This window comes from Melospiza georgiana, chromosome 5 (assembly GCF_028018845.1).
Source record: "Melospiza georgiana isolate bMelGeo1 chromosome 5, bMelGeo1.pri, whole genome shotgun sequence".
Taxonomy (NCBI): Eukaryota; Metazoa; Chordata; class Aves; order Passeriformes; family Passerellidae; genus Melospiza; species Melospiza georgiana.
Window position 1 is genome coordinate 47,678,472 of NC_080434.1, and position 14,127 is coordinate 47,692,598.

The 14,127-nt window shown below is 43.7% G+C and overlaps 1 protein-coding gene across 2 annotated transcripts in view; it reads left to right on the plus strand.

Annotated features, from left to right (window-relative positions):
- Positions 1-14,127, plus strand: part of LNX1 (ligand of numb-protein X 1) — a 60,612-nt gene that overhangs the window by 41,116 nt on the left and 5,369 nt on the right. The window contains exons 6-8 of one of the 2 annotated variants that reach the window (XM_058023974.1): positions 4,327-4,458; positions 9,697-9,874; positions 11,741-11,969. In XM_058023974.1, coding sequence (XP_057879957.1) covers positions 4,327-4,458; positions 9,697-9,874; positions 11,741-11,969 — 539 coding nt within the window. The remainder of the gene's footprint in view (positions 1-4,326; positions 4,459-9,696; positions 9,875-11,740; positions 11,970-14,127) is intronic. The other variant, XM_058023975.1, reaches the window with a different exon arrangement.

Here is a 14,127-nt window from a genome sequence, read left to right on the forward strand (position 1 = left end):
AAGCAAAGCCAAGAATATTTTGTTGCTTTCATCTCATATTTATAGCTGTTTTTATACTTGTGCAATTTTGAATTTTATTTCGAGGCATGTAGATTGTTCACATTTTGAAGAAATTCATGGGCTTCAGTAACAAGATGTCAAATCAGGCCCGCTTCTTCTTCTTTCTGACCGGTATAATGAGGGTAATATCAGTCAAACTGAAGCAAACAGTCAAATCCATGCATTTTGTGGAAAGGATTTCTGTGTTAGCATAGATTCACCGTTTGTTGTAGACAGCTTTTATTGTGAAGTTTATAGCATAGGTGAAGAAAAATATCATCCCCTTACATAATGCCAGTTGTTGAAATTCTGGTCCAGCTTCTTTCTGGATTACCTTATGTAGCTCAGTAACTGGGAACAGAAGGCAGAAGGGGGAAGTTTTAAATTCTCTAAGGGCAACAAGTCTGGAATGACAAATTTTCTAAAAAACTTTTATTCTTGGAACAGTTCTTTATGGCTACAAAACAAGGCATCAGTGCTTCATAAGCAAAAAACGCATGAGATGAAATGGAAAAAATTACTAACAAGAGTATTCACATACAAGTGTTTAAAAGTGCAACCAAAGCCCTTATTGGTCTCCAAAGAGTGGATGATAATTATAATAATGCTTGAAACGCACACCAATCCTTGGGAATTTAAACAAGCCCATCAAAGGGGAAATTCAGGTTTCCAAACAGCCAGGATTTTATTGCATTGATGTGAGCTCTACAAATCACATTTATCTAATGCAAAATTCCTGGAACCTGTGTCTTTTTTGTTGTTTTTCATCAATTATCGTTTGCCTTTCCTGTTTCCATGTTATGCCAGAGAAAAACCTTTATACTGAAGCCACAGGTGTTTTGCATTTGCTTCTTACACGAAGGGCTATTTCACTGTGTCCTCTGATTTCTCAACAGCATCCTTCCTGCCTGTTGAGAGCTCAGCATGCTGCTTGCAGTGCATTGAGGTCTTCTAATTTATGGTGGTGAAAGCTGCAAATACATCATCAGTTTCTTTAAAAACAGAACATTCACTAAAAGGTGCAGTGGCTTGTTAAACCAAGCACAGCAGGAAGACAGTCAGATTTCTGTGTAATCTGATTATTTTTGACTTTTAAATAATGAATAATTGAGACAATTGAGACCTATAGAAACTATACAATAGCATATGTGAAGCAATTGCTAATCTGTAGATTAAGTGTCTGGCTGTTTATAAGCTCTAAGCTCTGTCACAAGAACTGAAATGAAGAAAATGTATAAGTGCTAATTAGGAATGTGCACACATCATAACACTTGGGTATTTGCTGCCTCCTGTTTGCCACATCATCTTAAGCCATGGCCTCGTGTCAGAAGTGGCACTTTGAATCTAAGTAACAAGACATTCCACATCTGTTTTCCATGAAAGTGACAAGAAAAGTGCAAGGTAACAGATACGGGGTGCCCGTGTGAGCACATCGGGCCAAGCGACATGGGCTGAGTCAGACTTCACTGAGCCCAGATGTTCACCCTCCTCCTCACCTCCTTCCCCCACAGTTCAGAGCAGCTGCTAGGGACAGAGGAGCAGCTCTTCTACCCAACACTGCCTCTGACAAGCAGGTTGTGATGTGGAGCATATCCGTGCTCCATCATCCCAGTGAGACATGGGGCAGCTTCTGCCAGGAGCAGCCCTGCTGCCTCTGTCTAAGGTGCAATTACCCACTAGATGCTCAGAAGTTTCCCTTGTGTCTCTGCCTTCCTGCTTGATTTGCCTTGGCTCTAACAGATTTTAATTCTAGCAGAGTGTTTCAGCTCTTACTTGCACTTGGCATCAAAGCTCACCTCCTCTCTTTAATTTTCACTTCAGCATGAAATACAGAGAAAGAATTGTGGGAAAAGCCACTGGTAAGAGGGAGGGAAGAGATCAGAATGAATCAGCAATAAATAATCTGATCAGTAGAAACATTAGTGGGTTTTCATATGTATGTAAATACAAAAGCTGTTCTTGTTGTTTGGATAACTTTCTAAACCACTCTGACTTCTGAGAAACTACTCAGCTTGACTGGCCCGTAGACAAATGTGCCATTGCAACAGAGACTCTTGTTGAACTTTTGCTAGTTGTTCTATGAGAATTAATCATGTTTTACAACCTTTCTCTAAATAACCAGCTTTGAGGCTTACCATGTGGCAGCAGATAAATTTCAAAAAGAAGTTGTGTTAAGTTGAAACTGTTCATTTTAGAGAAAACAGTATTTTCATAGGGCCACGTGCCCTTGGGAGGTGTTATCTCGTGTTGTTCAGTTCCACCTCAGTCATTAAACAAACTAGGGACCAGGGTGGTTTCCTTTCTCCCAATATACAGAATTCTACTTTTGGGTTCCAGTTGAGTCCAGAGTCCATGAATTAATATTCCATAAAACCAGATCTGTTAAAAATGCCTAGAAAGTTATTTTGAAATATGTGTGTATGCACTAAATTGTATATTATGAAGCTATGAAGATTTGAGTTTCTAGTAAAAAAAAAATAGCATTCCCCAAGATATTGGGAAAGTAACAAAGACATGCACATTTTTTACTTCACTGAAAATAGCGTGGCTTGAACATGTATATTTTGAACTTGAAGTTGGAGGTTTAGGAGAGTTAGGTTGCTTTTTCTTAACTAAAATGACATTTTTCCAAAGCTTTTTTAAACTCTCAGCTACAGCTATTGAATTCAACTCCAGAAAGGACAAACAAAGCTATAAAAACAAAATTCCCAGAAGCTTCCTCTGGCTTCTGTTAATTGTCTGTGGGAGATTTGATTTCAATAGTGCAACTGGATCTGTGTTTGATTTTCAGCTGCTTTTTCAATGCCAGCTTTCCCTGGAGCTTCTCCCCAGTGAGCAGTGCTAGCAAGCGAGCCAGGAGGTCTGCAGCCCCAGGGCTGTGGTGCCACCAAGCATTGCAGCTGCAGCCCCAGGGCTGTGGTGCCACCAAGCATTGCAGCTGCAGCCCCAGGGCATCAGGCTGTGGTGCCACCAAGCATTGCAGCTGCAGCCCCAGGAGCAGCAGGCTCCAGATATGTTTGTGGGGCCTTCACATTGGATACTGAGCAGTTCCTCTGGTATAAGCTGAGAGCTAGCAGGCAGGAGTGCCTCTGCAGACTGGTCATTAAGAGCCCCTCCTTCCTGGCAAAACAGCAAGGTCTTTGGCCTAGAGAGAAGAAGATTAGAGGATTAATTTTTACATCTTCTGAGTATGCCTCTATAGCACTGAGGTTATTGCTACACTGTTCTTCATTTTAGTTTAGTATATTTGTTTGTGGCAGGCATCTATGATTTATCTGGGTAAATTCCACTCCCTTTCAGATTTATCTTTGCATCACTGTTGTCTTGAACAGATTCATATGAGCCTCAGTGAGGGGCAAATGAAGCCATTTGCTTCTAGGGAAACAGTGATGGTTCAATAAGATAGAAAAAACCCCCACCTGTACACAGAATTAACACTAATATCAGGCAAACACACACAGAGCCCCTTAAATATAACAAACAAACATAATCTCAGAAGTATCATTGCAGCAATCTCTCAGGCACACAAGTATTCTGACTGCATTATGAAAAAAGGCCTAGAAGTTCTTTGAGCTTGGGTTATTTGCTTTGAAACTGCTCTTCCTAGATTGAGAGTTTGTGAGCTGCTTTCCCATCCTAAACTTCATTACCCTGTGTGCTTGCTTATGCCCACCCTCTTTCTCTGTGCTCTGCTGCTGTAGGATTTTATTTCGCTAAAGAAAATTCCTTTTCTTCCTTTCTTTAAGCTTCCTTACATTTGTCATGCTCATTGCATGCCGGTGGACTTAATGACATTGTTTATTCCCCACTTCCACTGGGCAAGGCCTAAGCACATCCCTGGTTTCAGGGTTAATTGTAGCTTTTTCAGCTTTTCCATCCATTGGGCAGCAACAGCTCTGGTAGTTTGCCTGTCTCTTGACCATGGCAGGAGAATTGCAATGGTATAAACCTGTGTATACCATTGCTTTGCAGTGGTATACACAGGTGCAGAAGAGAGCTGACCAGAATGCACTGTGGTGGATCACTGCTTTCAGCCAAATTTGGGGCAGGTAGGAAGGATTTTTTAGAGTTATCACCAAATTTTCAAGAGAAATAATAAGTAGCAGACAGTAAACTTTAATGAACTTCACTGACCTGAACTGACGCACTGCTTTATGTCACAGCAACCTCATTAATGGGAAATCCAACCAACGTTTAAGTGGTTCCTGCGTTTCCCAGGCACTGTGGGGCTGAGGTGCGGGGTTGGCAGCGCTGGGGCCGTGGGACTCACAGTGTGCTCCCCCGCAGGCCAGCGAGAAGCAGGTTCACCTGGTGGTGTCGCGGCAGAGCCGGCAGCAGCCCCCGGACCTGCTGCAGGAGGCGGGCTGGGCTGCCGGGGGCTCCCAGCCCTGCCCCGCCGAGAGGAGCGGCCCCGGCAAGGTGAGGGCTCCTGCGGGGGTGTCTGCCATCCCTGGGGCGGCGGAACGGGAGGGCAGGGAGTGTTGCGTGTCTGAGGGTGTTTGCTCTGGCTTCTGCCGCCAGAAAAAGCACGTCTCGCTTGGCAGAGCTTGCATGGTGTGGGGTCTGCAAGGGCTGGTTGTGCGCAGCACCCAGCCCAGGGACACAGCGCAGAGCAGCCATCTCACCCAGATCAGGCTGTGATTGCCACACTGTGCCCCAGCTGTCCCTGTGTACCTGGCCAGAGTGTGTGTTCCGTGCATCTACACTCACAATATTCTCTTTGCCTGAGGCAGAGAGATGCTGATCTTCAAACATAGGAGGTTTTAAGTATGAACCAATGCAGTTAGAGTTTTGAAAATATGTTTTCTGAGCTTGCTCAATGTTATTGTTTCCACTTTAGACAGAACAAGGCATGTCCTTGGAGGAACTGATTTTTTTTTTTTTTTATTTCACTAAATTTGAAGCCCCATGTCTGGCTAATTTACATTAATCACCCTGAGTGTCACCACTTATGCAAACCCATGCAAGCTTGATCCTGGCCACGGGTGCCAGGGGTGTATCAGGGAGGTGTGCAGGCAGGGCTTAAGTTCATCCTGCTTGATGGATAGCCAGTTGTGTCCTTAAAGGGACCTTTGGATCAAATATCTGGTGCACAGCTGTCAGCCAGGAGACATGTCTAGCTCTGGATTTTACAAATGTTAAAATATACCCATTTTTGCTGGTCTTTTAAAACTACATTATTCAGTGTTTTTATGTGTTAAAAACTCTAGTGTATATTTACGTATTTTTAGTTTTCCTTTCCCACAAAGTCGCAATCACAGCTCTTGTTAGGTGGGACCAAATTAGCAGGAGTTAAAACAGCAAGCAAGCAGTGTTCAGTAGCTACTAGCAAGTAGCAAGTAGTGCCCAACAAATGATGCATCTGCCGGGCACGACCTTCTACTGAAGCAATGATTTCCTTAGGAAGGTATGTGTAGGACAGCTATTAGCTTGTGTTGGTACTTCATTCTTCCTAGGGAAGATCCAAGCACCTGCTAACTCTGCCATGTTGGTCTGAGTAATTAATTGTTACCACACGGGATTATTTGGGAACAGAGCTTGTCTCTCTCTGCCCTGAGATCCTCAATTCTCTTCCTGTACCAAGAGATGTTGGATGGGAGTTCTTGGTAAGTCCCACAATATTTTGGGTAGCTGTGAGATTGAAGGCACAATGAACAGTCCTCTAATGAGCAAGTGCTATAAAGATTAAGGAATCATCTCTTGTTGCATAGGCCACAGCTTTTAGGGGGATTTCCAGTTTTCCACAAGAGATGAGTACTGCATAAGCACATGAGTGGGTGTACTGCTGTGGGCTTCTGTGCAATGCCACCATTTGGGCACATTCCAGGGAAGATCACAGGCCAAAAAAGAGAACTCTGAACAGTTCCTACCTCCCTTTAGCTTTGTGTGTAGGTAGCAGAGGTCTTCTATCAGAGAAAATGCTCTGGCAGTAGATCAGCAGATCAGTACAGCCAGCAGACACAATGAGCTTCAGGCACTGTGGATTTTTGGTCTAATATAAACATTACTGGAGTGTTAGTTGCCCTTTTATAGGGCATGACTGTGTCAGTTTAAATATTTCATGATATTTTGCTGAAGGTTTAACTGAACATAATTTGCAATTCAAGATTTTTAAACTGGCTTTGAAAGATTAAAAAAAATGTTATTTATTTTAAGCAGGCATTACTGCAGGAGCAATTCTTGCAAACCTAGGGCCTGTACAGGACATGCTCCTGCCCAAAAACCAAGCTAGTGCTTGTTGGTTGAGCCTCACTGTCAGGGGAGTCTCCCATGTGTGTGTGGTCTGATGGGTCTGCTGCCTACTGCTATCAGTGGGATTGCTTTATTACATGTGATTAATAGAGGATTGCTAGCTGCCTTGATTTCTGGCTAATTTGAAGGCATTTTTTGTCCCCTGAGCTTACTGAGAAAAGTGATATTAGACAGTCAGGAATGCTCTCTTTGAGTGAAACTGCTCTCACTGTGCAGCAGGTATGTGTACATGGGCTGAAATCTGCTCTCAGCCTGTGGCTGTATTCAGCATCAGGAATGAACTCTAGCTTCCATCAAGAATAAACCCTAGCTTCCAGCAGCCACCTGGCTCATGCAGTGGCTCAGGAGCCACTTTGGGCTGAGCTCTTGGCCTCAGGACAGCCAGCCTCCATCTGTACACCATGGAGAGGTGACAGGGAGGTGCCTCTCCTTCAGGCCAGTGGTGACCTGCCGTGTTGCCCACAAGGCTCTGGGTAAGAAGAGGATGATCCCTTGTGACCATGTCCTTCTCTGGTGGTGTATGCCAGGTGTATGGTGTGCCAAGAGATTGGTCCTGCCCAGGGTCTCATGGATCTGTTTTCCCCTGTACAAAGATTGGGGAAGCACAGCCCAAACTGTTCTGGCTGCTGCCTGGACTCAGAGAAGAGATGTCACAAACACTTTCTTGTGCAGCTGAGGCTGTGAAGCCAGGCTGTAACACATAAACAGGCCTGATTCAATTCCTTTGAAGTCACTGGGAGCTTTGCCATTAATTATATAGCACTTGTTTTTAATTGGAACTGTTTTCTTATTTCTTTCAAATTAATTGTCTAGTACTTAGGGCAAAGAAAATGTTGCTGGAGCAGGCAATGTTTCCTGACCAAATGAGCAGGTTAACCTTCAGGTAAAGTACATTTTCCAAACAGACACAGCGATGGTTTTTGCCTGCAAGACACGTGTCATGGCTTTGATGTTGTGATAATCTGCTGTAAATATTTATTTTCTAGTAAATATACAGAAAAGGAGGAAAAAATAAAAAGAGGAGGAGATGAACTGTTATGTTTTTCTTCTCCTGACCTCCAAGGTCGCTTCAAAATGACGGAGAAGGACAATTGTTTAGAAGAGAATGCACTGAAATGCAGTCACTGATAAACACTGCCTTTTAACTGCTTTACTTGCTATCGATTGTACCTCCAAGCAAGTTCTACGTGTGTTTACTAAAAAAGGCTTTACTTTCCTTTCATCACTGCCTTCCTCTCAGTCAAGTCACCCCAAGTCCTTTCTGTCTGCAGCCATATAAAAAATGACATGGGAAAGAGTAGTTTCAAAAGAGAATTGGTTCTTTGTGGTTCAGCATACAAGTAATGGTACTTCTATAATTCTTCACTGATATGTAGCAGGGCAATTTGTTCCCAAGCAGTACTATGAAATCATTCCTCTCTGTGCTGATTCCTCAAAAAATAGTGATAAGCTGGCTAATGCTCTTATGTTTTAATTGTCTGAGATGTATGCTGCATAAGTAACAGGACTGCTCTCTCACTCAGAGCCAAAAATAGAATCCCAATTTCATGTGTTTCTGCAAAATTTCAAATTGCAATTTTGGGGAAATTAGTAGGCCCCTCTCCCACATGTTTCAAAAAGTGGCCTTTTCCTGATGGAAAGCCATTCATTTTCAAGGGAAAAAGGATATTTTTGCAAAACATGGATGAAACATTAAGTTTAATTTGCATAAAGATAGAACTACTATGTTTAAAATATTTACACCTTAAAGACAAAGGTGAAAGGTTAAAAATTATCTGGATCAGAACATGAAATTTATCAGAAAGAGAACATTTTCTGAAGGTTTTAAAATCTTCAGAAATTGATAGGTTTGTTTGCAAGCCCTAAGCCAAATTCCTGTGACATAGTGCCTATGTTCTGCATGGACCATGTCTAATATGTCCAAACAACTGTGTGTGGTTTTCTCTCAGAGACTGAGAGAATTCTTCTTTCCACCAAGCTCTTTGCCTTTTTGTTCTGGAGCTCTGTGGCAGCTACTGTTCATCTGCTCAAGCATGGAGGAGTCCTTTGCTAAGTTTTAGGAGGTCCTGTGTTCTGTTGTTAACATTGCATCACAGAAATCTTGATGTGGAGTTAGTTCCACCAAACATACCTTTAAAAGAAAGCACAAATCAAAGACATGGTCTGCCCTGCTCCCATAAAAAAATTCTTGCCATAATCTTCCTTTGTCCTATCATTGTCACTTAGGGAGGCATTGTGGATTCATCTGCTCCACTTTCCATGCTGCTGGCCCAGGAATCAATGTAAAATGTCTTTGTGAGATGTCAGATTACTAAGAGATTAATGTGGCTTTAAATGAGTTTTATAGATTATTTTTGCATATTACGAATGTGAGGTCACATTTGTGAATGAGAAGAGTCTTTTAAATATGCATTTGAAATGTATTTAGAAGCATGCTATTATATATGAGCCTGGAGTGGATAATGCTGCTCCTGCAAGAAGGGCTGGGATTGTCAGGAGTTGATGTCAGGAGCACTGCTTAGGAAATACTTAAGGAGAGCAAAGCAATTAACATTTAAATCCAGATTTATTTGCCTTTCAAACTCTTCTGCAAGAACTGAGTGCATGGTAAACATGGCATTCAGTTCAGAGGTTTTGTTGGAGCTTGCACTGCAGTGGTTCTCCATCCTGAGGGCACCTCAGGTTTGTTGCACCCTCACTCATGCACCAGTTATTGCATGACCAGCTGTGTGTATTTAACTTTTCCTGCTCAGAGGCAGAAATATATGGGATGGCTGTCCCGAATTGACCCTTCAAGCAGAAGCACTAAGAGCACCCTGGAAACTGCCCTCTCTCCACTGTAAATGTTCTTCTCTTTTCCTGAACAGAAACACTTATTCTTCAAGTCTATTTCCACCCATAACTTACATAGAAACACAGACATCTGGAAGATCAAATGAAATATGTGTCTTCTAGTATGTCCCAAATGGTTTCATTCCTCAAATCCAAGAGGACTATTTCTCACTAACTACAGATGATGCTCAGACTGCAAGCAGCAAGATACAAAGCACAACCTGATAGTAAAAGATATGATGACCAGTTGTGGTATTATTATCAAGAATTTTTTTTCTTTTAAAATCAAATTCCTTATTTATTTGTCAAGGACCTGATTCTATTAGCCTTAGGACTAAAATAACTCTGGTTTTCATGGGAGCAGTGCCTGACTTTAACTTTTAAAGCAGTTATCTTGGTGGTAGCTCTGACTGCAGATGCTCACGCCCCTGAGGGAGTCCTGCCGGCCATCAGGCTGGGAAGTGTCTTGGTGTTACTTCCATGAATATTTGTTTTGATAGAAAATGCCAAAACTGTCAGGGAGGTCACCATGCCCACAAACTGTGTTTGTTGTTGCTATTTTCTCCATCACAGAGCACCCTTCACACTGTCACCTGTCACGAGAAGGTGGTGGCTGTCCGGAAAGATCACACGGAATCGCTGGGAATGACTGTGGCAGGTGGAGCATCTAACCGGGAATGGGATCTGCCTATCTATGTGATAAGTGTGGAACCTGGAGGAGTGATCAGCAGAGACAGCAGGATAAAAACAGGTAACAAGGGGGGATTTTGAAAGCCTGCCTTAAATCAAGACCTTCTTTTGAAAACTGTGGGATAGTGAAAGAGCTTCACACTCTGACATCTTCAGCAATCCTATCAATTTTGGGATGTGTCAGATTAGAGGATCTCAACTCAGCTACCAGAAAAGGCATAATGTGCAGCAGTAATCATCTCTGTGAAGTAGGACATAGGAATATTCTGGTAGGGAAAAAAAGATAAATAGCTTTACACTGGAAAATTATCTTAACTCTTGATGCATTCATTGTGCAACCTTCATGTGTTTTCAAAGTAATTTTTTTTGCTTATTTGTCATTGCATTCATTAATTTGAATTAAATATAAGGATCAAAATTCCCATTGTATATGAAGCCATATTAATGCCTTGTGGCTCAGCCTCATGTCTGAAAATACTGGCTTCCTAACGCCATTTAGCTACTGATGTAACAGGATGATAAGGCTAATAGTTTCTCCCCTTCTGCGTGAATAAGCTTTTAGAGCCAGATGAGGACCATATTTTATCAGTTGGTTTTGTGGGAATAGCTGGGCAGCAGAGGAAAGATGAAACTCTCAGGTTTCAGGATGTTACATCCTCAAGAGCCAGATCCCTCAGTAGCCTGCATCCAGCAATGGCACAGCTCACCTACCCTTCATCCCCTATATTCTCCCTCAGTCCAGTCTCTGCCTGGAAGTTGGACAGAAATCCTGAGTTTAAGGGAAGTGAAGGCACCCAAAAATGGGGCAGAATAGCTGCAACCCAGTCAGACCCCAGGAGCCTGGGTCTCAGTGCCCAGCATTGGCACACGTGGGAACTCCCTCTTTGTGCCTACTCAATGAAACCCATGTGAGAACACAGCAACAGGAGCAAAATAGCAGATTTCCCCTTTTCTTCTGCTGGGACATGACTGCCTGTCAATGGAATACACTTTCCAAAATATATTCATCATGAGGCAGTATGGAAAACTCAGCCTAGTTAATTTGATAAAATTAGAAACAAATGAATATGTGATGTTATAGTAGCACCATAGGTCTCTGATGTAGAGCAGCTCTTAGGCTGTTGTCCTGCTTACTGGGGACAGACAACAAGAAGAGATTAATGCTCATTTGCAGTGCCTGGCCTGCCAGTGATAAATCTCTGCCTGGAGAAGCATCCAGGCCAAGTATAGAGGGCACCCAGGAAAGCCCTGGCATGACAGCCTGCTCTGAAGGGTTGCTGAGCACTTGGCATTGAGGCTGCTTGCATGACATTAGTGATGTCTTTATTGTTCTTCCTGTAGTAATTGAGGTCATCTTTGCATTTTTCTCTGTGGCTGCTGTGCCTATATTATAAATAAGGCATACAGAAAAATGGTTTGGCTTGCAGTCATTCAAACAGGCATTAATATGAAAATAATAACATGCTATTCCACAAAGCAAACTAGGAAGAGCCAGTTGGAGTGGCAGTCCTCTGCTAAGGGAGAGCTGGGAGAAAAAACATCACTGAGCTGTGGGGTTTCAAGCTTAGGCTGAGTACAAATGTTGTTAGCTGGAAGTGGACTCCAGAGACCCAGAGCAGTACTAGGTACCAGTACCAAAGCTTGCAGGTACAGCAGGACCCCAGCTGTTTGTTCAGCTCCAGATGCAGGAGATGACGTGGAAAGAAACCAGGAAAAATCCTCTGTCCAGCCACGCAAGGTTTCTGTGTGCAGGAATCTCCCCTCATGCCTGTGGCATGTTTACTAGCATATGCTTTGTTAAATGATAGGAATAACAAAAAACCTCATCAGGCTGCCGGTTCTTGGCCATGGATTTGACTCACTTGTTTGTGGAGGGGATCCTGGAAACACTTGCAGGGTTTTTTATCATCTGCTTTATTGGTCTCAGGTGACATCCTGCTGAACGTGAATGGCATTGATCTAACGGGAGTCAGCCGGAGCGAGGCCGTAGCCCTGCTGAAGAACACCAACTCCTCAGTGGTGCTCAAAGCCCTGGAGATGAGAGCATGTGAAGCCCAGGAGGAGCAGGGTCACCTCCCATCCCCTGAGGACACACAAGTGACTGCTGAGAGCAGCGAGTGGTCGCCGTCCTGGGTTATGTGGCTGGGGCTGCCACGGTAAGTGCACAGATTGCAACCTCTGGCTGAGGGGGAGTGGGAGGAAAGATTTGTATTTTCTGGCAATACTTTATTTTGGCTTGATTCATTGCACTGACATCTTAATTAAATCCAGGCTCTGTCACTGACTTGACTCTAAATACCTCCCTTTTGTAAATGGGTATGTGTACATGGCAAAATAGACATGCAGTTCCCCCATGAGGGAGGATAGGATGCTGAATTGTTTCAATCTTGTAAACATATCTGGCACTTAGGGAGTGAAAGGAAAATCTTACAGGGATACAGGAGCTTGCTGAACCGGAGTTTAGGCTCAACCACCCTGCAGAAGGCAGATACCCCTCCTGCAACACTCAAGCTGCACAGCCCTTCTCCTTTGCCAAATCCAGCTGAATTGTTTGACTTTACCCAGATGTTGCAAAGTTCATGCAGTTGGCCAGTGTCTCCAAATCACCTCTTTTAACCCCACCCCCGCCTGAAAGAAGTCCATTTGTCACACACAGGAAGCAGCTGTGTTGTCGTTTCAGCAAGGATAGCTGGAGCCACATCGGCTGTCGCTGAGCTCTCAGTGTGCACGGTGTAATACCTACAGCTTCCAGGACATTCCAGACAGAATTAAATGAGGACACATTGTCAGTCTGTGAATATGCAAAGCTGGGATCACAGACTTGAAACTGACACTTAGTTTTAAGGAATTAAGGATTTATCCTATAAGTTCTTCTTGAGTATACTCCTAACTCTGGCAGCAGTTCAGTGTCTCTCTTTTACAGGAGGGCAGGAAAAGATGGTCTGCAGAACAGGTGGGCTTTTCTCTAGGCACAGTTTCAGGACTCCTCTTCATTTCCTACTCTTGCATAACAGGTTTCCCTCTTTCTAGCTGGAGCCATTTTGACCTCATTCACCTTGCAGCAAGGTCTGCTGTGAGGGCCAGATGTTTTTTGAGGCTTGGTCTGATGCTAATGACTGTATAACATGTGCTGAAGCACTGCAAGAGCAGGAGGCAGGCTGTGTGTCTGTAACCCACAGGCACAATGTTCCTCCTCCACTGGGGAGGACTACATCTTTATACCTGTGAAAGAAAAGCAATAAAAAGAAAATGCAGTAAATGGATACCCCAGGCAATGGTAAATTCTCCTCACTCAGTGTCTGAGGACAGGCAGGCCCAAGGAGATCCTCATTCCTGCTAACTTCTACTCTCCTGAGCTTGAGCAGCACCACGGTGAAGGTACTAGAGCATGGGTAATGCTCTCAGTGAAGAGACAGCAACAGACCAGAGGCCTTATAGATGCTGCAATCTGCAGTGCTGAGTCTTGCCTTCTATCACCATCCATTGCTAGATGGACTGAAACAATCACACCCTGCCTATGCCACCTTCACTGGGCTGTGTAGAAAACCTGAGCTGCCTGGTCATCATCTTCTACTCACAGCTGCCTGAAGTTCCCAGTACCTCAGCATGGTAGAGGACATGAAGGACATAGCTCCACAGTACTGCAGGCTTGCACTCAGAGTTCACATCAGTAAGTTCCACTTCACAGTTTGGCAATAAAATGGGTTTTCCTGTTTTAGAAACAGTTTCTGAGCTCACTTTAGCCTTCTTCCTCTGAAGGCTGCATGTGTGAAGGCATTCCAACTCTTTTCGTCTGAAGGGAAATCAGCCCCAGTGTCAGCAAGGCTAAAGACAAGAGCTCATTGTAACTCCATCCCCAGCTGTGAGGCCGTGCACAGAGCCCAGCATGGCCCTTCTCCTTCAAAGAGACATGGGGACATTGGTATGCTGAGTGGGGACGCTGCTCTGAACATCAGAATAGCGCCTGGGACAGGGACCAATGCACATTAGATGTGACAGTAACAAAGGTGCTCTGTTTTCTTATTGGCAGCTGATTGGCTGAGTAGGGGCACAAGAGGATCAGGTTTGGGATTGCTCACTAGGTATTAGCAGACCCTTCAGTCTTCCCCTGCATAATTGTGCTCACTCACTTAGTGTTCTGATTCTCCAGGGCCCACATCAGATGTCTCAAAGTCCTTCAACAAGTTCTCTTATGAGGATGTGTATCATGTTAACTCATTTTTCTCCAGGTTGAGCATTTAACCTTTCTCTGGCTTTCAGTTTGCTTTTGGCAAGGATCATGTCTCACTAGGTCCCAAGATGTTGTCAGCAGTC